Below are 25,128 nucleotides of genomic sequence, written 5' to 3' on the forward strand. Positions count from 1 at the left end.
AAAGTAATGAAAATCATCTCTATTTCTGTAATATGTTTTCCATTTTGTCACCTAAGACCATGAAAACGCAAATACATCGATAAATACTATACGAAAATACACCTCAAAGTCGGCGTTTTAATCCAAAAAAACGATCAGTTTTTTTCTTATTACGCACTGTGTGCTGCAGGATTTTTTTTATTTGGTGCACACTGATCACACAGACCCATTCTCTCACATGTGGGCCTACCAGCTTTCTTCCGCTTGATTTGAAGCCGCTAGAATTATTGAGTATATATGTATGTATGTATGTCTGTATGTATGCTAAAATTTCTAAATAAATAAATAAATAAATACGTCTGAAACACTGGCTCGTAAGACATATATATACGACCAAAACAGTCAAAGGGTTAAAGTTGCTTGCTGCTCACCATAACCCCCAAGTCCTTTTTGCAATCTGTATGGCTAAGTTCTACATCTTTTAACTTACAAGTGCTAGGGTTATGGACACTCCCGAGCTTCAGAACCTTGCATTTATCTACATTGAACTGCATCGGTCACTTTTCTGACCAAGAATATAGTTTGTTTAAATCCTCCTGAAGTTCCCTAACGTCTACGTTTGAATCAGTTATCCTACCTATGTTTGTGTCATTGGCGAATTTGCTCATATCACTAGTAATTCCCTCGTCAAGATCATTGATATATATTATAAACAACAACGGGCCCAAGACTGATCCCTGTGGAACGCCACTTGTTACAGATCCCCACTCGGATTTAACCCCATTTATGGACACACTCTGCTTCCTGTCTGTGAGCCATGACTCGATCCACGAGAGCACTTTTCCCCCAATGCCATGAGCTGCCACTTTCTTTAACAGTCTTTGGTGCAGAACTCTATCAAAAGCCTTACTAAAATCTAAGTAAATAATATCAAATTCTTTATCGTGGTCAACAGCCTCAAAAGCTTTACTGAAGAAAGTTAATAAATTTGTTAGATAAGACCGGCCCCTTGTGAATCCATGCTGAGTATCATTAATCAAGCTATGCTTACCGAGATGGCTTCTTATAATCTCAGCTATAATTGACTCTAGTAGTTTGCCTACAATTGAGGTCAGGCTTATTGGGCGGTAATTTGATGGTAACGACTTGTTCCCTGTTTTAAAAATAGGAATTACATTAGCCATCTTCCACATATCAGACACTACACCTGTTTGAAGAGATAAATTAAAAATATTAGTTAATGGTTCACAGAGTTCCATTTTGCATTCCTTAAGAACCCTTGAAAAAAACCTCATCAGGACCCGGTGACTTATTTTGCTTCAGTCGGTCTATCTGCTTCACAACCATTTCACTAGTGACTGTGATGTTACATAATTTATCTTCTTCTGGCCCACTGTAAAAATTAATTACTGGAATATTGTTAGCGTCTTCCTGTGTAAAAACCGAGAGAAAATAATTATTTAAAATTGAGCACATTTCATTCTCTTTGTCAGTAAGATGCCCATAGTTATTTTTAAGGGGACCTATCTTATCTCTAACTTTTGTTCTATAGACCTGGGAAAAACTTTTTGGGTTAGTTTTAGACTCCCTAGCAACTTTAATTTCATAGTCTCTTTTAGCTTTTCTTATCCCCTTTTTAATGTCCCTCTTAATGTCAATATACTGATTCATAAGATGACCCTCACCTCTTTTGATACGCCTATAAATTCCTTTCTTATGCCCTAGTAGATATTTCAGCCTATTATTCATCCATTTTGGGTCATTTCTATTTGATCTAATTTCTTTATACGGGATAAACGTTCTTTGAGCCTCATGTATAGTGTTCAGAAAACTGTAGTTGATAGCTGTCTTCGTTACCCCATTCAACAGATGCTAAGTGTTCTCTAAGCCCATCGTAATCTGCTAAGCGAAAATCTTTGACTGTTACCGAGTTATCCCTACTATCGTACTTCCATTCAATGCTAAATGTAATTTATTTGTGGTCGCTAGCACCCAGTTCCTCTGAAATTTCTAAATTATTAACAAGGGATTCATTGTTTGCCAGAACTAAGTCAAGCAGGTTATTACCCCTTGTAGGTTCTGTCACAAACTGCTTCAAAAAACAATCCTGAACTACTTCTAAAAAGTTGTATCATTCTAAATTCCCAGTCAAGAAATTCCAATCAATATGACTCAAGTTAAAGTCTCCTAGAATTACTACATTATCGTGCCTTATGGCCCCAACAATTTCCTCCCATAGTAGTCTCCCCTGGTCCCTATCTAATTTTGGGGGACGGTGTATCACACCTAAAATTAATTTTACATGCCCGTCTGAAAATTCCATCCAAACAGACTGTAAGTGTTACTTCAGACTTAATACCCGTTTTTATGCAACAGTTCAAATGATCTCGGACATACAGTGCCACCCCACCTCCCTTCCTGACACTTCTATCTACTTGGAACAATTTAAAACCCTGAATGTGACATTCTGCAGGCATGTCCCGACTTTTTGAATTAAACCACGTCTCAGTTATGGCAAATACATCAATGTTACCTGCACTAGCAACTAGTCTCAACTCGTCCATCTTATTCCTAGCACTGCTACTATTTCTGTAATATATATTTAAAGACCCTCCTCTCTCTTTACCCTTCCTGCTCCTTTCTGTTATTCCACTAAACCTATTACTGTCCTTGTCAATTAGTGCCACTGGCTTTCCAATATCCACCTCATTTTGCCTATTACTAGTTCTCCTAGTACTCATAGTACTACACTGCGACTTCACTGTTTTCCCGCCAAAACCCATACCACTAACTATTCCTAGTTTAAAGACCTAACAGCTCCCTCCACTGCGTTGGCCAGTGCTCCCACCCCAGACCTAGATAAGTGAACCCCATCCCTGGCTTATATGTCATTTCTGCCATAGAAGAGGTCCCAGTTGTCAATGAATGTTGCCGCATTTTCCTTACAGTATTTGTCCAGCCAGCAATTGACACCAATTGCTCTGGACAACCATTCATTTCCAACTCCTCTCCTTGGCAAAATGCCACATGTGACAGGTTTCCCACCCTTCCTCCTAATTATCTCTATAGCTGACCTATACCTGCTAATCAGGTTCTCACTCCTACGTCTGCCAACATCGTTGCCTCCAGCACTGAGACAGATAATAGGATTGCTCCCATTACCTCTCATGATGTCATCCAGACAGCTAACAATATCCTTCATCCCAGCCCCAGGAAAGCAAACCCTCTGTCTCCTACTCCTGTCCTTCAAGCAGAACGCCCTATCCATATACCTAACTTGGCTATCCCCAACAATAACAATATTCTTACCTTCCTTGGTGTCGTTCGTCGTGACGTTCCCAGTAGTCGACTCACAGTCGTCGGGTAGCACTGAGAATGTATTAGATGTTTCCACAACAGTTTCCACGGCAGTCTCTTTCTTCTTCATCGTTTCTACCTTTCCATTCGTCTTCTTGATCGTCAACTTCGTTCCCTGCTGACCAGTTTCCTTTCTTGACCTTAGGACTCAAAACAGGAGGACTACAGTGGACCCCCGCATAGCGACCTTAATCCGTGCAAGAGGGCTGGCTGTTATGCAAAATGTTCGGTATGTGAATGAATTTTCCCCATAAGAAATAATGGAAATAAAATTAATCCGTGCAAGACACCCAAAAGTATGAAAAAAATTTTTTTTTACCACATGAAATGTTAATTTTAGTACACACAAACTGAAAAATGCATGCACAATTACATGACACTTACTTTTATTGAAGATCTGGTGATGATTGATGGGATGGGAGGAGGGGAGAGAGAGTGTTAGTGTTTAGAAGGGGAATCCCCTTCCATTAAGACTTGAGGTGTCGAGTCCTTTTCTGGGGTTACTTCCCTTCTTCTTTTAATGCCACTAGGACCAGCTTCAGAGTCACTGGACTTCTTTCGCACAACATATCTGTCCATAGTGGCCTGTACCTCTCGTTCCTTTATGATTTGTCTAAAGTGGTTCACAACATTGTCATTGTAACAGTCACCAGCACGGCTTGCAATAGCTGTGTGAGGGTGATTTTCATCAAAAAAGGTTTGCACTTCAAGCCATTTTGCACACATTTCCTTAATCTTTGAAGTAGGCAATTCCTTCAATTTCTCTCTCCCCTCCTTTGAACCAGTTTCCCCAGGTCTGGCCTCTTGCTCTTGAAGTTGATCTATCAGCTCATCAGTGGTTAGTTCTTCATTGTCCTCCTCCACCAACTCTTCCACATCCTCCCCACTAACCTCCAACCCCAAGGACTTCCCCAATGCCACAATTGATTCCTCAATTGGTATACTCCTCTCAGGGTTAGCCTCAAACCCTTCAAAATCCCTTTTGTCTACACATTCTGGCCACAGTTTCTTCCAAGCAGAGTTCAAGGTCTTCTTAGTCACTCCCTCCCAAGCCTTACCTATAAGGTTTATACAATTGAGGATATTAAAGTGATCTCTCCAAAACTCTCTTAGAGTCAGTTGAGTTTCTGAGGTCACTACAAAGCACCTTTCAAACAGAGCTTTTGTGTACAGTTTTTTGAAGTTTGCAATAACCTGCTGGTCCATGGGCTGCAGGAGAGGAGTGGTATTAGGAGGCAAAAACTTCACCTTAATGAAGCTCATGTCCCCATAAAGTCGCTCTGCCACGTCTGTAGGATGACCAGGGGCATTGTCTAACACCAGGAGGCACTTAAGTTCTAATTTCTTTTCAGTTAGGTAATCTTTGACATTGGGGGCAAATGCATGGTGTAACCAGTTATAGAAAAAGTCCCTAGTGACCCATGCCTTACTGTTTGATCTCCACAGCACACACAAATTATCCTTGAGGACATTCTTTTGCCTGAACGCTCTGGGAGTTTCAGAGTGATACACTAATAAAGGCTTAACTTTGCAATCACCACTAGCATTGGCACACATCAACAAAGTAAGCCTGTCTTTCATAGGCTTATGTCCTGGGAGTGCCTTTTCCTCCTGAGTAATGTAGGTCCTGCTTGGCATTTTCTTCCAGAACAGGCCTGTTTCATCACAATTAAACACTTGTTCAGGTTTCAGTCCTTCAGTTTCTATGTACTCCTTGAATTCCTGCACATATTTTTCAGCTGCTTTGTGGTCCGAACTGGCAGCCTCACCATGCCGTATCACACTATGTATGCCACTACGCTTCTTAAATCTCTCAAACCAACCTTTGCTGGCCTTAAATTCACTCACATCATCACTAGTTGCAGGCCTTTTTTTAATTAAATCCTCATGCAACTTCCTAGCCTTTTCGCTTATGATCGCTTGAGAGACGCTATCTCCTGCTAGCTGTTTTTCATTTATCCACACCAATAAGAGTCTCTCAACATCTTCCATCACTTGCGATCTTTGTTTCGAAAACACAGTTAAACCTTTGGCAAGAACAGCTTCCTTGATTGCCTTTCTGTTGCCCACAATAGTAGAGATGGTTGATTTGGGTTTCTTGTACAACCTGACCAGGTCGGTGATACGCACTCCACTTTCATACTTATCAATGATCTCTTTCTTCATTTCTATAGGAATTCTAACCCTTATTGCTGTAGGGTTGGAACTAGAAGCTTTCTTGGGGCCCATGGTCACTTATTTTCCAGAAACAGCACCGAAAACACTGTAATAATACGAAATATTCCGATTGTATGCTTGAATGTTACCGCGGAGGCTGGCTGGTAAACAATGCCACCGGCGGAACATGAGAGGCTGGCTCAGGCCGCACATTGGACGCGTCTCGGACGAAGGGCGCTGAGCGGGTTTTTGGGCGGTATGCGGGGCAAAATTTTAGCGATCAAAGCGTCCGGTATGCGGATTGTCCGTTATGCAAGGCGTCCAGTATGCGGGGGTCCACTGTACTACGAATCTTCTTGTTTTCCTCGATCAGTCGCCGAATCTCTATCTTCGCCATCCTCAATTCTTCCTTAAGCTGTTGGTAAAGTTGCTCGATGGAGGGCATCTTGCTTCAATTCGTAGAGAGCGCGCAAACAGGTCTTCACAGAGCTAAGTACACGTCACCACTGAGCTAAGTACAGGAGAAAGCTGATAGGCCCACATGTGAGAGAATGGGTCTGTGTGGTCAGTGTGCACCATATAAAAAAAATCCTGGAGCACGCAGTGCATAATGAGAAAAAAACTCTGACCGTTTTTTTTTTTAATTAAAATGCCGACTTTGTGGTCTATTTTCGTATAGTATTTATGGTTGTATTCTCGTTTTCTTGGTCTCATTTGATAGAATAGAAAACATAGAAATAGAGGTTATTTTCATTGATTTTACTATAAAAAGAACCTAGAAATGGAGCTCAAAGTAGGGTAAATGTTTGATTTTTGCCAATGTTCAAAAGTAAACAAATGATGCCATTGTCCAATAAATGTCCAACTAGCCATTCTAATATGCAGTCATGAATGGGTTGATGTTATTTATACAATTATTACAGTATTGCAGTAGTCTGCATAATAGTAAGTCTTCTATTTTTTGTTTGAATAAAAATTCAAAATAGAAAGCAAGAGTAATATCAGAGGGGCCTAGAGACATGACTGATGAGCAAAGAAAATGTTATTTTAGAGCCAGGAATGTCTGCATTGTTCATTCTGGACCTTATTTTGAAATTGTCATATTTTTTAGTTTTCGTGAAATTGGCCAAATTGCAAATTTCTGACCACATTATTAGGTAGTTGAAATCGGTAAATGGGCAGTTTCTTGTACTCAATCGATAGAAAAAAATGGAGTTCTAAAGAAATAGCTATGAGTTTGGGTGACTGGAACAATGGAATTAGCCAAAAATAGGGCTCAAAGTGAGCGAAATCGCCGATTTGTAAACAGCGCCAAGGTCGCTAACTTCATGAGAGCATAATTCCGTCAGTTTTCCATCAAATTTCGTTTTTTTGGTGTCATTACAATCGGGAAAAGATTCTCTATCATTTCATAAGAAAAATAATTTTTGTTTTTTTGTTTTTTAATTTTGCGACACCAGGAGACACCTCAGGATTGGGGGTTGCGACAGTCAAAGGGTTAATTTTGCACAAGCTTTATTGATTCCATTTTAACACTTTTGATTTATTTATCATTTATTGTTGAATTTCCTTATTGAATTGACAGTAAAGACAACTCACTGTTCCATTAATTCAATTAAAGTAAATTTGATTTGAGTAAAGTAATTTCTCTTGATTTTCAAAGTGTTGCTTATCCAGTTGAATAATTTTTTTATTTTTTTTTTTTCATGTGAGTTCTCCTTGCTTATAGTGTGACTTTTTTTTTTTCTTTACTTATGCAGAATAGTTAAGCAATTTCCTCCCATTTAAGCTTATTGTGTCATTCTCTCTATTTTTCTTGCCTTTATGTCCTTGAGTAAGTTCCCTGAGAAGATGTCCCAGTCACTTTTGAATGTTCACTTAGTGTATCATGCCAGTCAAAGTCAATATGAATCAGTCCACAGTACCAACATTCCCTTACTGACTGAAAGACAATACCTAGCCCTTGAGCAATGTGTTTGTTCTCACAGCTTGTATCTGAGATTTGTTAAAGTGCTGCGAAATGTAAAGTTCAGATTAAGCTCCTATAGATTCGTTCATTACTTATTAACGTAGCCGAGCGGTCAGGCACTAGTAAGACTGTCACTCCTGTCTGGAATCCAGCCACAATATCGTGTACGCAGGATAGTGTACAGTTACCTTGGGTTTCAGAGGAACCTCAGACAACCCTGGGTGCTGAGACTACTATCCTTGCGATGGCGACTTGTTCAAGTATTCGTTCCTTCCCAGGGGACGCTTTGAGAAGAACTTTATTTGCAACGAGTTATGCCATCTCTTGCTGATGCCACAAGCCACTGCAGAAAGACGTTTCTGTGGCTAGTGTACTCACTTGAGTGTTGTTGTTGTCCCTTGTGTTCCAGATGGTGATCCCATCCTAGTTGACAGTAATTCGTGCAATATAAGAAGTTGTTTCTCGAGTAACTTTCACATGTTGTTAATGTTTGTATGTGCAGTCTCTTTATAGTTGATACATCGTGTCATTGTGTGCGACTCAGATTGAATATCAGTATTGTTGATCATGTTCATTTCTTTTCCCTTTGCTTGCAGTGAGAGATAGTAGATCCGTTCTCCCTTGCTCATATTGTGTGTTATAGCATTATTTTTTTCAACCGGGGAGAGTCATCCACTCCGAGTTTGTTCATTCCTCCAGTAAGAAAGAACAGATCCCATGTGGTCTGGTGCAATTCGATTCCTCCTCCAGGAAGATCTTATTCTGACTGTGAAGCCACCAGCACCCATTAGTGATTTTGTAATGAGCCAGGAATTACTGTATCGAACAGCCAAGTTGAGTACTCCAAGCAGAAGAGCATACCAGCTAGTAATTCCACAGTCACTAGTGAATGTAGCTGTATCTTTTGTAGATACTCATTCAGATCGCCCTCAGTCAAGGCATGTGTTAGCCATTGCAGAAGAATTCGATCCACCCAAAGATGATAACCATTCTGCATATGTAAATCTTACCCTCGCAGAGTTGGGTTTAAATGTACATAGTCTGTATAATTAGATGTCCAAGATGAATGAAGTTCTCAACTGTGTGTTTTGTTATCAGCTGATCAGTCTTCAAAAAAAAAATTTTTTTTTTTCGTGTTCACGTTCCCTCCAAATTCTGAGAATTTAACATTAATGATCTGTTTATCTGGAGTTTATCTGGAGAGAGTTCTGGGGGTCAACGCCCCCGCGGCCCGGTCTGTGACCAGGCCTCCTTAGGTCAGTGTCCCAGGATGCGACCCACACCAGTCGACTAACACCCAGGTACCCATTTTACTGATGGGGAACATAGACAACAGGTGGAAAGAAACACGTCCAATGTTTCTACTCTGGCTGGGAATCGAACCCAGGCCCTCACCGTGTGAAGCGAGAGCGTTAACCACCAGAGCCCCTCTGTGTGCCCTCTGTGTGCACCAGATTTGTCTTTGCTGTTAATTACTTTCACCTTGTATATGTATATTTATTCTTCCTCGGAATCCGTAGAGTGCATGAATACAGATCGATTGATCAGTTCCATCCTATATTATACAGTGGTCCCTCAATAATCGTCCATAATCCGTTCCTGGAAGTGGGACTGTTATCGAAATGGACGATTTTCGAATAAATTTTCCCCATAAGAAATAATGTAAATCCAATTAATTCGTTCCAGACACCCAGAAGTATCAACAACAATTTTTTTTTTTTACCTAAAAGATAGATTTACATGCACAAAAGAATGAACATTCAACATGACTGTTACCTTTATTGAAGGCTGTTGTTGATGAATGGAAGACAGGGAGGAGGAGAGAGGGAAGAGAGGTTATTTGGAAGGGGAATCCCCCTCCATAAGGACTCTAGGGCACTAATAAAATGTATAAATGAACATTGGTAATAGGGGTAGTTGATTAGTGGAACGGTCTGCCTAGTAGGGTGATCGAAGCTAAAACATTGGGTAGTTTCAAATTTAGGTTGAATAAATACACGAGTGAAAGGGGTTGGATTTGAGTCGGACTTGCACCTGAGTTTATTGCTTGGGTAGCATTTGTTCTGTTAGTGGGTTGGATTTGTGAAGGACCGGCCTAGTATGGGCCAACAGGCTTATTGCAATGTTCCTCCTTTCCAATGTTCTAAAAGCTATGGCTTGGGTAATTTCAAATTTAGGTTGGATAAATACACGAGTGAAAGGGGTTGGATTTGAGTCGGACTTGCACCTGAGTTTATTGCTTGGGTAGCATTTGTTCTGTTAGTGGGTTGGATTTGTGAAGGACCGGCCTAGTATGGCCCAGCAGGCCTGTTCCAGTGTTCCTACTTTCTTAAGTTCTTATTTAACATCACACTTACCAGTAGGGTGATCGAGGCTAGGACCTTGGGTAGCTTTAAGAAGAGATTGGACAAATATATGAGTTGGAGGAGCCGAGTTTGATTTGTGTCACTGGGTACGAGAGTAAATTCTTGGGTAGCTTTGGGTAGAGGTCATTTTGATAAGGACCTGCCTTGTATGGGCCAGTAGACCTGCAGTGTTCTTCCATTGTTATGTTCTTATTGGCTATTTGTTTGTGAGGGAGGGATGGCAAGTTTATTGCTGGAGAATATGACACTAATATCAACTCTTTGGCTTATTTATCTATCACAATTCAACTAATATGACATAAACAATATTAATAACATAGAAACATGTAATATACTCTAGAATGAATAAAATAAGTCATTACGTATGTCACGAGAGGTGTTGTGTTGTTGGGTATAGATAGAGTTATCAAAGCTTATTTCTTGGGTAACATTGAGGACTGGGTTGGGAAAATGTTTCGTTAGTGGGATGAATTGTAAAAGACCTGCCGAGCATGGGCCAACAGGCCTGCTGCAGTGATCCTCCTTTATGTTCTTATGTTCATCAACCACTATCACAACTGCTTCCACTCTACCACCACCATCTTTGTATTTTTCTACAAACTTTTTCATAAATTATGTTTCTCACATTCTTTACCAAAGGGGTGGCACTAGAAGCTTTATTTGGAGCCATGGTAGCGGAATATTATGAAATATTTCGTAGGAGCATGTGAGGGGACCGTCACTCGCTGGTAAACAATGGCACACTGGCTGGGAAGGCAGGCCCAGGCGGCTCAGAGCGTGAGTACCCGTCCCGAACAAAGGACGATTAGCGAGTTAACGGACCATTTGCGAGCCAATATTTAGACGAAAAAACAGGACTATTTCTGAAATGGACGACTTTCAGGCCGGACGATTATTGAGGGACCACTGTACCATGATTTGTTCTTATAATTGTAATGCATTATGTTAAAACTCATTACGTTAAAATCCATTATGTTAACATCCATTATGATACCATCCATTAGTTCTAAGTTACATATGTCTTTGTTATTGTATAGAATCAGCCCAGAGCCACCTGCCTGTTCAGCCTGTAGTGTAGTATTGTATTTATTTATTTATTTATTTATAAATTTTAGCATACATACAGAGGTACAAAAAAATACAGATAAGAGCATCATGCCAAAGCCACTTATACTATGCATAGCATTACGGGCTGGCTTAAAATTAACTTAAGATTAACTAAGCAATGATGAAATCAGTGATAAGACATTATTGTAAACAGATAACTATAAAATACAAATGAGTATTACAAAGACAGGTCCTATGGTTGCATGCATTGCTGTTCATTCAGGTAGTGTATTTAAAAAAAATAACAAAGTTAGGTTTAACATTTGTGTGATACAATTGTGAGTAACATTTAGGATATACAATTTATATGGTTCAGTTATTCAGTATTTATTTGGTTTTGAGTAAGTGAACTTTGAGAAGAGACTTGAATTTATAAACAGATAGTGTTTCTTTTATATTTACAGGTAATGAATTCCAGATTTTAGGGCCTTTTATGTGCATTGAGTTTTTGCATAGCGTGAGATGGACACGAGGAACATCAAAGAGTGATCTGTGCCTTGTATTATGGTCATGTGTTCTGTTGACGTTGGCAAGGAGATGTTTGAGGGGAGGGTTAATATCAGAGTTAAGTGTTCTATGTATGTAATAAGTGCAATAATAAGTATGGATGTTTTGTATGGTGAGTAGGTTGAGTGTTTTGAATATTGGTGGAGTGTGCTGCCTGTAGTGAGAATTTGTTATTCTAACTGCAGCCTTTTGTTGGGTAATTAGTGGTCTGAGATGGTTAGTTGTTGTTGAGCCCCATGCACAAATTCCATAGGTGAGATAGGGGTAAATAAGAGACGACATACGTAACATGACCGAGCTGTCAGCATAGTTGCTGATTCCTTACATGTGTTGTATAGCTTATCTGAGTATCATAGTACCATCCATATGTTTTATATATATGATACCTTATTAGGCCTAGTGACTGTATGACGTCACGGGATGCTGCATGAGTGAGTGGAAGGCGCTACCTTGCTCTCAGTCCACGCATAGGTCTACCAGGCAACACACGGCAGGTTGGGCTCCCCTTTCTCACATTCTGCAATATATTGTTACCACCCAACAAGTGTGTATATCTTCAACCCTCATTATCTCCTTTCGACACACCATGTAAAAAAAAAAATCCTGCAGCACGCAGTGCATAATGAAAAAAAAACTCCAACCTTTTTTTTTTTTTTTTTTTTTTTTTTTTTTTTTTTTTTTTTTTTTTTTTTTTTTTTTTTTTTTTTTTTAATTAAAACGCCGACACTGTGGTCTATTTTCGTATAGTATTTATGGTTGTATTCTTGTTTTGTTGGTCTCCTTTGATAGAATGGAAAACATATTATAGATATGGAGGTGATTTTGATTGGTTTTACTACGAAAAGAACCTTGAAATGGAGCTCAAAGTAGGGGAAATGTTTGATTTTTGGCGATGTTCAAAAGTAAACGAATGATGTCATTGTCCAATAAATGTCCAACTAGCCATTCTAATATGCAGTCATGAATGGGTTGACATTATTTATACAATTATTACAATATTGCAGTAGTCTGCATAACAGTAAATCTTCTATTTTTTTGTTTGAATAAAAATTCACAATAGAAAGCAAGAGTTATGTCAGAGGGGCCTGGAGACGTAACTGATGAACAAAGAAAATGTTATTTTAGAGCCAAGAATGTCTGCATTGTTCATTCTGGACCCTATTTTGAAATTGTCATATTTTTTAATTTGTGTGAAATTGGCCAAATTGGCAATTTCTGATCACGTTATTGGGTAGTTGAAATCAGTAAATGCGCAGTTTCTTGTACTCAATCGATAGAACAAATGGAGTTCTAAAGAAATAGTTATGAGTTTGGGCGACTGGAACAATGCAATGGAATTAGCAGAAAATAGGGCTCAGTGGGTGAAATCGCCTCTTCGTTAATATTGCTGAGGTCGTTAACTTTGCGGAAGCGTAATTCCATAAGTTTTCCATCAAATTTCGTACTTTTGGTGTCATTAACATCGGGAAAATATTTTCTACCATTTCATAAGTTTTTTTTTTTTTTTTTTTTTTTTTTTTTTTTTTTTTTTTTTTTTTTTTTTTTTTTTTTTTTTTTTTTTTTTGCGCAACACCAGGAGACACCTCGGGATTTGGGGTTGTGACAGTCAAGGGATTAAGGGTGCTGATGATGAGCGAGACCTCTGTTGGGTTGGTTGGAGCTAGGAATAGTGTATGCAGGTAGGTGCCTGTGAGGTAGCCTGATGGACGGGTGTTTGAGCTTGGGATTTTGCTTGCTTGATTCTTTCCTATGGTGGAGAAGAAAACATTGAGGGTGTTTGCTGTTTCAGTTGTTGGGAGTAGGGGTTCATCTGATTTTGTTAATTTGATTTTGTTTTTGGATATCCGTTTAGTTCCTAGAATTTCAGATAGGGTTTTCCAGGTCTTTTTTTATATCACATTTGATGTTTTGTAATCTGTTTTCATAATACATTTTTTTAGACCTTCTTATCAGGCTGGTAAGGGCTGACGAGTAACGTTTAGACTGGTCTCTAGTTATTTGACCCATTCTGTATTGTTTTTCATTTTGGCGCTTTGTGTTAATGGATTTGAGGATGGTGGGTTTTAGCCAGGGACTATTTAGTCTCTTTCTGTGAGCTGTTTAGTTTTTTTAGGGGAATGCTTGTTATAGAGGTAGTGGGCTCTTTTTATAAAATTATTAATGCAATAGGGTCCCGCTTTACGGAGTTTCGCTTTACGGCATTCCGCTAATATGGTCATTTCAAATTATGACCAAAACTCGATATACGGCTCCCCCCACCTGACTTTGTAATACAGTTATCATGCCCCACCCGGTTTGTTTACATTCTCAGTGAGATCTGTAAGCACAAAGTCTCTCCATTTTGTCTGGAAACTCCAAAATTTCAAGTGTTTTTAAAAGTTATTTCATGTTTTATATATACTCTGATAATTATACTTATGTATACCTGTACCTAAATAAACTTACACACTGTTCTGGCAGGCAGGTACACATTAAAATCAGTAAAAGTGTCTTATGTCTCCAGACGTCATATTAGTAATGATAATAATAATCATCGAGTCTCATTTAAATGTCGTATATTACGTTAATATACACATTTTCATTAATCCATCTATGATATTTTTTCAAAATTACATAATAAACATGATGCATAACATGATGATAAACACACCCCACAGTAGAATAAATAAACATAAATGTGAGATGTGGTAGCAGATGACTTGCACAAGTGACGCCATATTAGAAATAATAATAATAATCACCGAGTCTCATTAAATGTTGTATATTACGTTAATATACACATTTTCATTAATCCGTCCATGATATTTTTTTCAAAATTATATAATAAACACGATACTTAACATAAAAAGATGATAAATACACCCCGCAATAGAATAAATAAACATAAATATGAGATGTAGTAGCCAAATAACTTGTACAAGTGACGGCAAGAATAACATTTTCTCTAATCTAACATAAGAGAAAATGTGTTAATGGGGGTAACTGTAGAAAATTATTCCTTTCGTATGTATGTAAGTTTATTCAGGTATACACAAATACAGTTACATAGATTATCATACATAACATCTGTGTAGAGAACCCAGGATAACCCAAAAAAGTCAGAGTGACTTATTTCAATTGCCTTCACTCAGAGCATCATTTCTTCTCAAAATGATGTTACATGAGAATGGGAGTATTCTTCTTAATTTATTCTACCGTATCAATGTAGAGACAACTTGTACACAAACCAGACGTGTACACTTTTTTTGTTTACAAAACTTACGTTCACCTGGTTTGTTTACATAACTCGGTGCCTGTCCCTTCTCATGCACTTATTCTTTCTCTCTTTCATTTATTCGTTTTATCTGATTCGCTTACTCCTGACCCTACATTAAGACTACAAATATTTTAAGGCAAGTAATGAGTGAACTGTATATACATTTTATCGCTCTGGGATGCTTAAATATCATAGAATAGTATGTGTGGGTGGGTTGGCCTGGTATGGTAGCCCGGCTGACTATCATACATACCATACTTGATTTCTTATAATAAATACTACTCATCTCACCCTAGATTAAGACTACAAATATTTTAAGGTAAGTAATGAGTAAACTGTATATGCATTTTATCGCTCTAGGATGCTTAAATGTAATAGAATATTATGTGGCCTGGTATGATAGCCTGGCTGACTACCATGCATACCACACTTGATTTCTTTCAATAAATACTGCTTGTCTCACCCTAGATTAAGACTAAATATTTGAAGGTAAGTAATGAGTGCACTATGTGTGTATTGTACTTTTTTATTTTTGTTGATGCCTGGTTCTATTGCTAACTTAATATATGTTAGTGTACACCTGTTATCTAGTGTTTGTATGCATTTATAAGTGGAAAAAAGGATGTTCCACTTCACGGCGGGTTCTGCTTTACGGCTGTAGCCTGGAACCTAACCTGCCGTATAAGTGGGGCCCTACTGTACATTCATTAGTGTATGTTTATGTTTCAAGCTCATGCTAATCAACATTATTCATAGCTGCTATAAAGTTATTTACAGCTGTTTCATTATGCAGTCTGAAGGTAACTTTAGTAGTGTCTTGGGGCAGTTACCTAGGTTGGTTATGAGAAAGGTAGGGTAGTGGTCTGTGGTGTTGTCTGTGATTATGCCTGCTTAGGGGATATGGTGTTAGTCCAGATGTGGTCCAATAGAGATACTATTCTGGGAGATTCTTGTAGGTTTTGATGTTGGTAGTAACAAGCAGTTGCTCATAGTGTTTGTGAATTCAGTTACTTCTGGGTCCTGGTCATGTAGTAGATTTATGTTGAAATCTCTCTTACTGATGAATCTCCTGCCAGTGTAGCCAGAAGTTTTAAAACTTGCTCTCCATGGGTTGAAACCCACCCATTTCATGGTTTTTGAAAGTGGTCCAGAGGACCCTGGACAGAGATTTTGAGGTATTTTTAGTTAAATGTGAGCAAATAAGGGTATTAATTTTATTTTTTTTACTTTGCAGGTTTGGTATGAATTAAACAGCACAAAATAGGGTGAAAGGAATTTCATCAGTAGGCATTGACCAAAATTAAGTAAAGATAAAGGCAGGAAGCTGAAACTTAACAAGGTAAACACCTTTAGAAATATTTATACCACTGAGTATATGTTTGGGGCAACAACAAAAAAAGTTTTTTTAAAATGACCATGACAAGTATTCCTTTTGTTGGTCATTTATATCTTCCTTTCCTGTTGACTTCTCTAATAGTTGGCATGATAATCCTTATCTTATTTGAAAAAAGAAAATATAGAGAAAAGAACAGATTAGAACGGAAATATACCACAGGGGTTAAGCCTGTAAGTAACGGAGTGCATAGTGCTAGTGATGGAAAACTCGCAGTAGACGTTAGTCACAAAGCTGACATAGAAACTGTGAAATCTTTAGAGTCAGAAAATAATCAGAATGCAATGGGTTTCAAGTGCTTATCTGCAAAACTTAAAGAACAGGGTAAAAGTATGAATAGTCAGGTTATCATCAATAAACCCAGCTTTCAAACTGAAGAAAATGCTCAAGAAAGTACATCGTGTGGTTCAAGCAGTGAGAATGATACTCCAAAACTGACGAGAAAGCTGTCTCATGCTCAGAAAAAACACAGCTGTAGTAATGCCAAGACCTGCTCTAACAAGAAAACCTTCTCCAAAGTGATTATTGTGACAGATATTAATGAAGATCAAATTAAGGTATAGTTATAGAAGTAAATGAACTTATTAAAAGAGAAACTCAGTTTAACTGGCTGTGTGTACTTACCTATTTGTGGTGTGTGTGTGTGTGTACGTGTGTGTGTGTGTGTGTACGTGTGTGTGTGTGTACGTGTGTGTGTGTGTGTACGTGAGTGTGTGTACACGTGTGTACGTGTGTGTGTGTACACTTGTGTACGTGTGTGTGTGTGTACACGTGTGTACGTGTGTGTGTGTGTATGTGTGTGTGTACGTACACTCACCTATTTGTGAGTCATAGCTCCGGGCCCTGCCTCTTCACTGATTGCTACTGGGTCCTCTCTCTCCCTGCTCCATGAGCTTTATCATACCTCGTCTTAAAACTATGTATGGTTCCTGCCTCCACTACTTCACTTTCTAGGCTGTTCCACTGTCTGACAACTCTGACTGAAGAAATACTTCCTAACATCCTTTTGACTCTTCTGAGTCTTCAACTTCCAATTGTGACCCCTTGTTTCTGTATCCCATCTCTGGAACATCCTGTCTTTGTCCACCTTGTCTATTCCATGCAGTATTATATATGTCGTTATCATGTCTCCCCTGACCCTCGTGTCCTCCAGTGTTGTCAGGCCAATTTCCCTTAACCTTTCTTCATAGGACAATCCCCTTAGCTCTGGGACTAGTCTTGTTGCAAACCTTTGCACTTTGTGTGTATGCGCGCATGCAGCCACGCTGCTTCACTGGTCACTACTAGGTCCCCACACTCCCTGCTCCATGAGCTTTGTCGTACCTCTTCTTAAAGCAGTGTATAGATTCTGCCCCTGCTACATCACTTTCCCAAGTGTTCCACTTCCTGACAACTCTATGACTGAGGAAATACTTCCTAACATCCCTGTGGCTCTTCTGGGTTTTCAGCTTCTAAATGTCACCCTTTGTTGCTAAATGTGACCCTTTGTTGCTGTCCCATCTCTGAAACATTGTCTCTGTTCACCTTGTCAATTCCTCTCAGTATCTTATATGTCGTTATCATGTCCCCCCTATTCCTCCTGTCCTCCAGTGTCGTCAGGTTGATTTCCCTTAACCTCTCCTTGTAGGACATACCCCTAAGCCCCGGGACTAGTCTTGTTGCGAACCTTTGCAATACTCTAATTTCTTGACGTGCTTGACCAGGTGTGGGTTCCAAACTGGTGCTGCATACTCCAATATGAGCCTGACATACAGTGTACAGTGTCTTGAATAATTCCTTACTGAGGTGTGTATGTGAGAGTGAGCGAATGAATGAATGAATTTGTTTAAAACAAAATAACCGGCACATAGGAGAAATAAAATTATGACGATGTGTGATTGACTAATTAATGGTCCAAGTCAGCGAAACTATCATAATTTTTTCTCCCATGTGTGAGTTATTTGTGTATTGTTCCAGTCGTAGTATTATGACTTAATATTTTCTTTTTATTTAAAAATTAGTGTTTTTAAACTTTCATTAGAAGAACTCTTGAAAGCAGTCACAGGTAGCATTACTGGAGGTGAATGAATTACACTGAGCTGTGTATTATTCCAGGTTGGTTTAGAAGACTTTGAAGAGAAATTTAAGACTGGAGGTCTCACCTGCATCATTAAGTCTTCATTTAAAACACATGAGTCATTATTAGACACGGTAAGTTTTTGAAAGGGGGGGAGGACTGACAGAAAGACAGCCACATAGTGGGTGATTGCCTGTTTGTAGTTTTAAGAAGCAGAGCTATGTTTGTGGTATCCTGTTTTCTTCACTTCTTAGTTTGTACTTAACCCTTTCAGAGTCCAGAGGTCAAATTTCAAAGGGTGCACCAGTGTCCAAGAATTTTCAAGAAATAATTTTGTTATTTCTTATGAAATGGTAGAGAATCTTTTTCTGAAGGTAATAAAACAAAAAGTACAAAATTTGATGGAAAATTGATGAAATTATGCTCTTGCTAATTTTGATGTGTCAACGATATTTACACATTGGCAATTTTGCGGACTTTGACTCCCATTTTAGGCCAATTACATTATTCCAGTCGACCAAATTCTTAGCTATTTCACTAGTATTACTTCTATCAATTGAGCACAAGAAATCGCCAAGTCAACTGTTTCAACTACAAAATAAAATGATCGGAAATTGGTAATTTGGCCAATTTAATGCAAAGTTCAAAATACAGTGGAACCTCAAAAATCGAACTTAATCCGTTCCAGGAGTTAGTTCTAAATTCGAAAAGTCTGAAACTCGAAGCAATATTTCCCATAAGAAATAATGGAAATACAATTAATCCATTCCAGAAACCCAAAAATATTCACACAAAAAATACATTTTATAGAGATTAATTACAGTTTTACATACAACAAATACTATAGTTTTTAATTATGTATAGTAATACATATAAAATAACATTTTTACTTGCCTTTATTGAAGATTAGTGATGGCATCTGGAAGATAGGGAGGAGGAGAGAGGGAGTTGGGGTTAGTGTTTGGAAAGAGAATACCCCTCCATGAGGACTTCAGGTAAAGCCCTCTCTGAGGTTACTTCCCTTCTCTGTCTTTTAATGCCACTAGGACCTGCTTGAGAGTCACTGGACCCCTTTCTCACAAAATAACTGCCCACAGTCCTCTGTTTCTGGTGCCTCTTTAACATTTCCCTAAAATGGGACATGGTTCTGTCACTGAACTTGTTGCAAAGATGGCTTGTTTCAGCTTGCTCAGGGTGGTACTTCTGCACAAACATTTGGACATCATTCCACTTGGCACAAATCTCCTTAATCTTTGAAGAAGGCACCTCATCCACTCCCTATATTAACACCTTTCGCAACATCCGCTTCCTTGATTTGTTCTTTCTTTGACAGGATAGAACCGATGGTCGACTTGTTTTTCCCATACATCCTGGCAAGCTCAACAAGTCTCACACCACTCGCATACACAAATAACCCGCACATAAAAGAGAGAAGCTTACGACGACGTTTCGGTCCGACTTGGCCCTCTCATGTGCTAAATGCAATTTCTTCTCTCCCAAACTCTCTACTCATGGGAACTCTTCTATCCTCTGCCTTCCCTACATTTCCGGTCTTTCTAATCTCAACAATTCTCTCCGTCCCTTAGACATCAAACTTACCTTCCGCCAGACTAACACTCTTCGCACTAATCTCGTTCATACCTCTCCTCCCTCTACAGATGTTCCTGGTGTCTACTCTATTTCTTGCTCCTCCTGTCCTCTTCAATACTTCGGAGAAACTGGTCGATCTCTTTCTGACAGACTTAGGGAGCACAAAAATAGTGTTAGGCTTGCCGACACTAACAATGCTCTTTTCTGTCACGTCAGAGATCATAGCCATCCTATTGACTTGTCTTCTGCTAAATCTGTCTTCCCTACTTCCAACTCGAACAGTCGCCGTCTAGTTGAATCCTCTCTAATACACAACTTTCCTTGTATGAACCTTAGCCCTGGCTTCGTCTCTGTAGATGCCTTCCTCTCCCACTACATTGTAAAATGCTCCAAACTTCAGAACACCCGTGACTTAACCTGAATCCTCATTTTTTCTTTCTTTTTCTTCTTCCTCTTCCCCTTTCCTCTTTCCTTTTCTCCTCTGGGTTGTCTTTCTCTCTCCTGTCTCGTGTTTCTGTTCCTTCTTCATTTATTTTATTTCACCACTTCCCCTTTCACGCACCTCTGTGCACTTGCTCTCCCTCTGTGGGCATCTAGCTCTCTTGCAGTGCTCCCCTTCCTTTGTTTTTGACTGGCTCATCATCCTTATTTCCCACTTCTACCACTACCACTACTACTACCTCTTCTTCTTCTACTACTACTACAACTACTGATGAAATTGAGACACATGTGCGGCGTCTGGTTGTCTTTGTTGTGGACGTTTCGCCATCCAGTGGCTGGCTGGATGGCGAAACGTCTACGATGGGGATGCCCTGGTGCTGTGCATGTGTCTTAATTTCATCTTGTCAGTATTATATACAATTCTTGTACTACTACTACCTCCACCTCTTCCTGCCTATATATAGCCGTCCTGCTCCACCTCTGTTAGTGTGACTTTGTCAATGGTCCAAGTCGGACCGAAACGTCGTCGTAAGCTTCTCTCTTTTATGTGCGGGTTATTTGTGTATCGTTCCAGTCACGGTATTGTGCCTTTTTGTTATTTATTAACCACTCTCATACTTCTGTATTATTTCCTCCTTCACATCTATGGTGTTTCTCACTTTCTTTACCACAGGGGTACCACTAGCAAGTTTCTTTGGGCCCATGGCAGCTTATTTCACAGTCCCACAAGCACTAAACACAATGAAATAATCGTAAAATGCGTGAATGAGAGTGCAGGTTAGTGTTCACTCAAGCATAAACAAAGCTAGACTGCTCGTGGCGCCTGCACAGGGATGCGGACAGAGTGGGCCGGCAGACAGGTCCTGTACCCGGTGGTCCGAAAATAGGGGCGCGTTCGATAATAGGGACACAGTTTGTCTGAAAAAATGGTCCTATTTTCGAAACGTTTTGATATGTGATACGTTCGATTTTTGAGGTTCCACTGTACTCCAATATCAAAATAGGGTCCAGAATATACAACACAGGCATTCCTGGCACTAAACTAACATTTCCTCTGTTCATTAGTTATGTTTTCAGGCTTTACTAATGAATTCCATTTTGATTTTTTATTCACATAATGAATTTTTATTTAAACCAAAAAATAGAAGATTTACTGTTATGCAATATTGTAATAATTGTATAAATAATATCAGCACATTTGTGAATGTATATTAGACCCATGAGCAGGCATGTATTAGACGTGTGAGGTCATTTGTTTACTCTTGAACATCGGCAAAAATTTATCCCTTTCAGGGTCCGTGCCGTAGATCTATGGCTTTACGTTGAGGGTCCAAACTGTAGATCTACGCCATGAGCTCAGCTCACTCTGATAAGCTGTGAGAAGTAAATTTGGGCCTAGATATGAGAGAATACATCTATGTGGTATGTGTGCACCACATAAAACAAATCCTGCAACACAGTGCAAAATGAGAGAAAAAACTTAAGACCATAATTTTCAATTAAAACAGCAGCTTTGCAGTGTTTTTTTGTTTTTTTATGGTTGTATTTGCAATTTCTTGGTCTCATTTGATAGAATGGAAGATATATTACAGAAATAGAGATGATTTTGATTGGTTTTATTATTAGAAATGACTTGAAATTGAGCTCAAAGTAGTGAAAATGTTAAATTTTTGTCGATGTTCAAGAGTAAACAAATGACCTCACATGTCTAATACATGCCAGCTGGTGGGTCTAATATACATTCACAAATGTGGTGATATTATTTTTATAGTTATTACAATATTGCATAACAGTAAATCTTCTATTTTTTGGTTTGAATAATAATTCATTATGTGAATAAAAAATGAAAATGGAATTAATTTGTAAAGCCTGAAAATGTAACTAATGAACAGAGGAAATGTTAGTTTAGTTCCAGGAATGCTTGCATTGTTTATTCTGGACCCTATTTTGAAATTGGAATATTTTGAACTTTGCACTAAATTGGACAAATTACCAATTTCCGATCACATTATTTTGTAGTTGAAACGGTTGATTTGGCGATTTCTTGCGCTCAATCGATAGAATAGAAGTAATGCTACTGAAATAACTAAGAATTTGGTCAACTGGAATAATGTAATTGGCCTAAAATGGGAGTCAAAGTCAGCAAAATGGCTGATGCATAAATATTGCTGACACGTCAAAATTCGCGAGAGCATAATTTTGTCAGTTTTCCACCAAATTTCGTACTTTTTGTTTTATTACCTTCAAAAAAAGATTCTCTACCATTTCATAAGAAAAAATAAAAAAAAATATTTTTTGAGAATTCTTGGACACTGGTGAACACTTTGAAATTTGGCCTCTGGACCCTGAAAGGGTTAACATTTCTGCTACTTTGAGCTCAGTTTCAAGCCATTTCTAGTACTAAAACCAATCAAAATCATCTCTATTTCTGTAATATGTCTTCCATTCTATCAAATGAGACCAAGAAATCGCAAATACAACTATAAAAACATATGAAAAAACACTACCAAGTTGCTGTTTTAACCCTTTGACTGTTTCAGGGCCCTCTCTGAAACTGTCATTCTATGTAGCCAAATATTCGAAAAAAAAAATTATTTTTTCTTATGAAAATGTTAGGAATATTTTTACTAGTGTTTTAAGCCTAAAAAAAAATTTTTGCCATCAGTACTTACCGAGATATAGAGCCGCAAAGTTTGCAGAAATTGACGTGCGTACGGCAACAGCGGCGACTGCCGCCCACCTGGTATTCTTTTATTTACTCTAATTCAAAGGTTTCTTGCATTTTTCAATATTTTTCTTTTCCAGGTAACTTATGTGGCCTGTGAGACCAATGTAAGGTGCATTGTTCAAATATACACTCATTATTTACAACACAATAACAGAACAAACTTTATCACTATTAGTTTGTGTATACACTTTGTTTACACAAACAAACAATACAAAACAATGTTTATTACTATTGTTCCATAATATATATACATATGTACAGTCACTAAACACGTTCCTAGAACTGCTGCAGCTTGTGGAACTCTTTGAAACATGGGTATATGCAGAGGGGCACTTCACACTCCTCACACATAAAACGAGTGTCTCTGCGTGTTTGTGGGCGTTTTGTGGTATGCATACATACATAACACCTCTTCTGAGCATTTTTCTTGGCAGTAGTAGGAGGCAGTTGTATGGGGTAGTGATCACCAGGTCTCATACGAGATGACGTCTGTGGGCGCTGGTCTATTGCAGGAGTTGCTCCTTTGTACTTTGCAATTATTTGTCTGATTACTGACAGGCAAAATTCACCATATTTTGGTGTTTTGTTGGTCTTCAACTTGTATATGTTATAAGCATTTAGCATAGAGGTATCAACAAGATGGAAAAAAAGTTTGATATACCACTTATAACTCTTGCGTACACAGTCTGCAAACCCAATCTGCATGTCACATTTGTCCACTAAGCGCATATTGAGGTTGTAGTCCATGACAGCTGCAGGCTTTAGAATGGGTTCATTGGTCTCTCTGTTGTCCCTGCCACTGGGTACCATTTCGTTTGTGTGAACTGATGTCAACAATGTGACATCACGTTTGTCATGCCACCGAAATGCCATGATGTCATTGGCAGCAAAGGCTTGCACCTCACCTCTGCGAGTGCCAGCGTCGAACCTTGGCATATGTTTGCGATTACCACGCACTGTGCCACACACGTCTGTCAAGTTCACTCGCAAGAAATCACTGAGTAAGGGGCTTGTGTACCAATTATCAGTAAATAACATATGCCCCTTACCAAGATATGGTTCCATCATTGTTCGAACCACATCACCAGAGATACCCAATAACTTCATGGTATCTCTCAAAGTATTACTGCCAGTGTACACAATAATATCTAAAACAAGACCACTTCTGCAATCACACAGTACAAATAGCTTTATACCAAAGCGTTTCCTCTTGCTTGGTATATATTGCTTGAATGAGTCTTCCTTTGAATAAAATCAAGGACTCATCAATAACAAGCTTCCTGAAGGGATAAAAATACATGCAGCACTTTTGTTTCAGGTACATAACACATTTCTTATCTTATATAACCTGTCGCTTCTGTCAGGCCTGGTTTTGTCTGAAAAGTGTAACATACGCAACAGTATCAAGAAACGATTGACACCTATAATGTCACTAAAACCTGGAGTTGAAATCAGGCGATCTGTTGTCCAGTATGTGGTGACAGTGTGCTTATACACATGTGGCATAAGCATTATTGTGGCAAAAAACAGGTACATCTCTGCCACAGTTGTCTCCTTCCACTTGTGTAGCCGTGATTTTGGTGAGAGAATTGTATTTGCCATGGTGTATTCACAGTATGTGTTGGTTTCCCTGACAATGATGTCCATCAGGGGTTCATCGAAGAATAACTCAAAGCAGTCCAGTTCACTGGCATTGTTCCCAAGTGGACAAGATGGCTTTATTCCACTTTGTGTTTCATCAAAGTCATGGGGACTGGGAACAAACTCGTCACCGTCCTGCCAATCCCAGATGCGGTCTGCTGGTGGGGTCTGGATATTGTACCGTGGTTGTGGCTGTGGTTGTGGCTGTGCAGGTTGTGGTGGTGCAGGTTGTGGCAGTGTGGGGTAGGGTGAGGCTGGTTGTTCTGCTGAGTCAGCCGCATGGCTAGTAGCGTGGCCCGGTGATGGTGCCACATGGGCCGTGCCACCCTCACTATCACCACCACTGCCTCCTCCCTCACTGTCACCATTCATACCCATCGTTACAATATCGTCATCTTCACTATCAGGTCGTGGTGTTGGGCCACGGGATGTGCTCCCAGAGTTTCTCCTTCCCCTTGGAACAACATATGAAACACTACCAGACCGCATGCTACGTCGTACATACTGGCGCTTCACTGGGGAATATTCACTCTCACTGTCACTAGAACTGCTTTCAATGACCTTGAAATCACTATCACTGC

At 39.1% G+C, this 25,128-nt stretch overlaps 1 protein-coding gene across 5 annotated transcripts in view; it reads left to right on the forward strand.

Moving 5' to 3' along the window:
- LOC128684957 (uncharacterized) overlaps nt 1-25,128 on the forward strand; it is a 124,593-nt gene that overhangs the window by 12,502 nt on the left and 86,963 nt on the right. For 3 of the 5 annotated variants that reach the window (XM_053771467.2, XM_070087087.1, XM_070087081.1), the window contains exons 2-3: nt 15,933-16,648; nt 18,186-18,281. In XM_053771467.2, coding sequence (XP_053627442.1) covers nt 16,109-16,648; nt 18,186-18,281 — 636 coding nt within the window. In that variant the 5' untranslated portion in view covers nt 15,933-16,108. Of the gene's footprint in view, nt 1-3,481; nt 3,566-15,932; nt 16,649-18,185; nt 18,282-25,128 lie in introns of all 5 variants that reach the window. The other 2 variants (XM_070087063.1, XM_070087074.1) reach the window with 2 other exon arrangements.

This window comes from Cherax quadricarinatus, chromosome 2 (genome assembly GCF_038502225.1).
Source record: "Cherax quadricarinatus isolate ZL_2023a chromosome 2, ASM3850222v1, whole genome shotgun sequence".
NCBI classification, from domain to species: Eukaryota; Metazoa; Arthropoda; class Malacostraca; order Decapoda; family Parastacidae; genus Cherax; species Cherax quadricarinatus.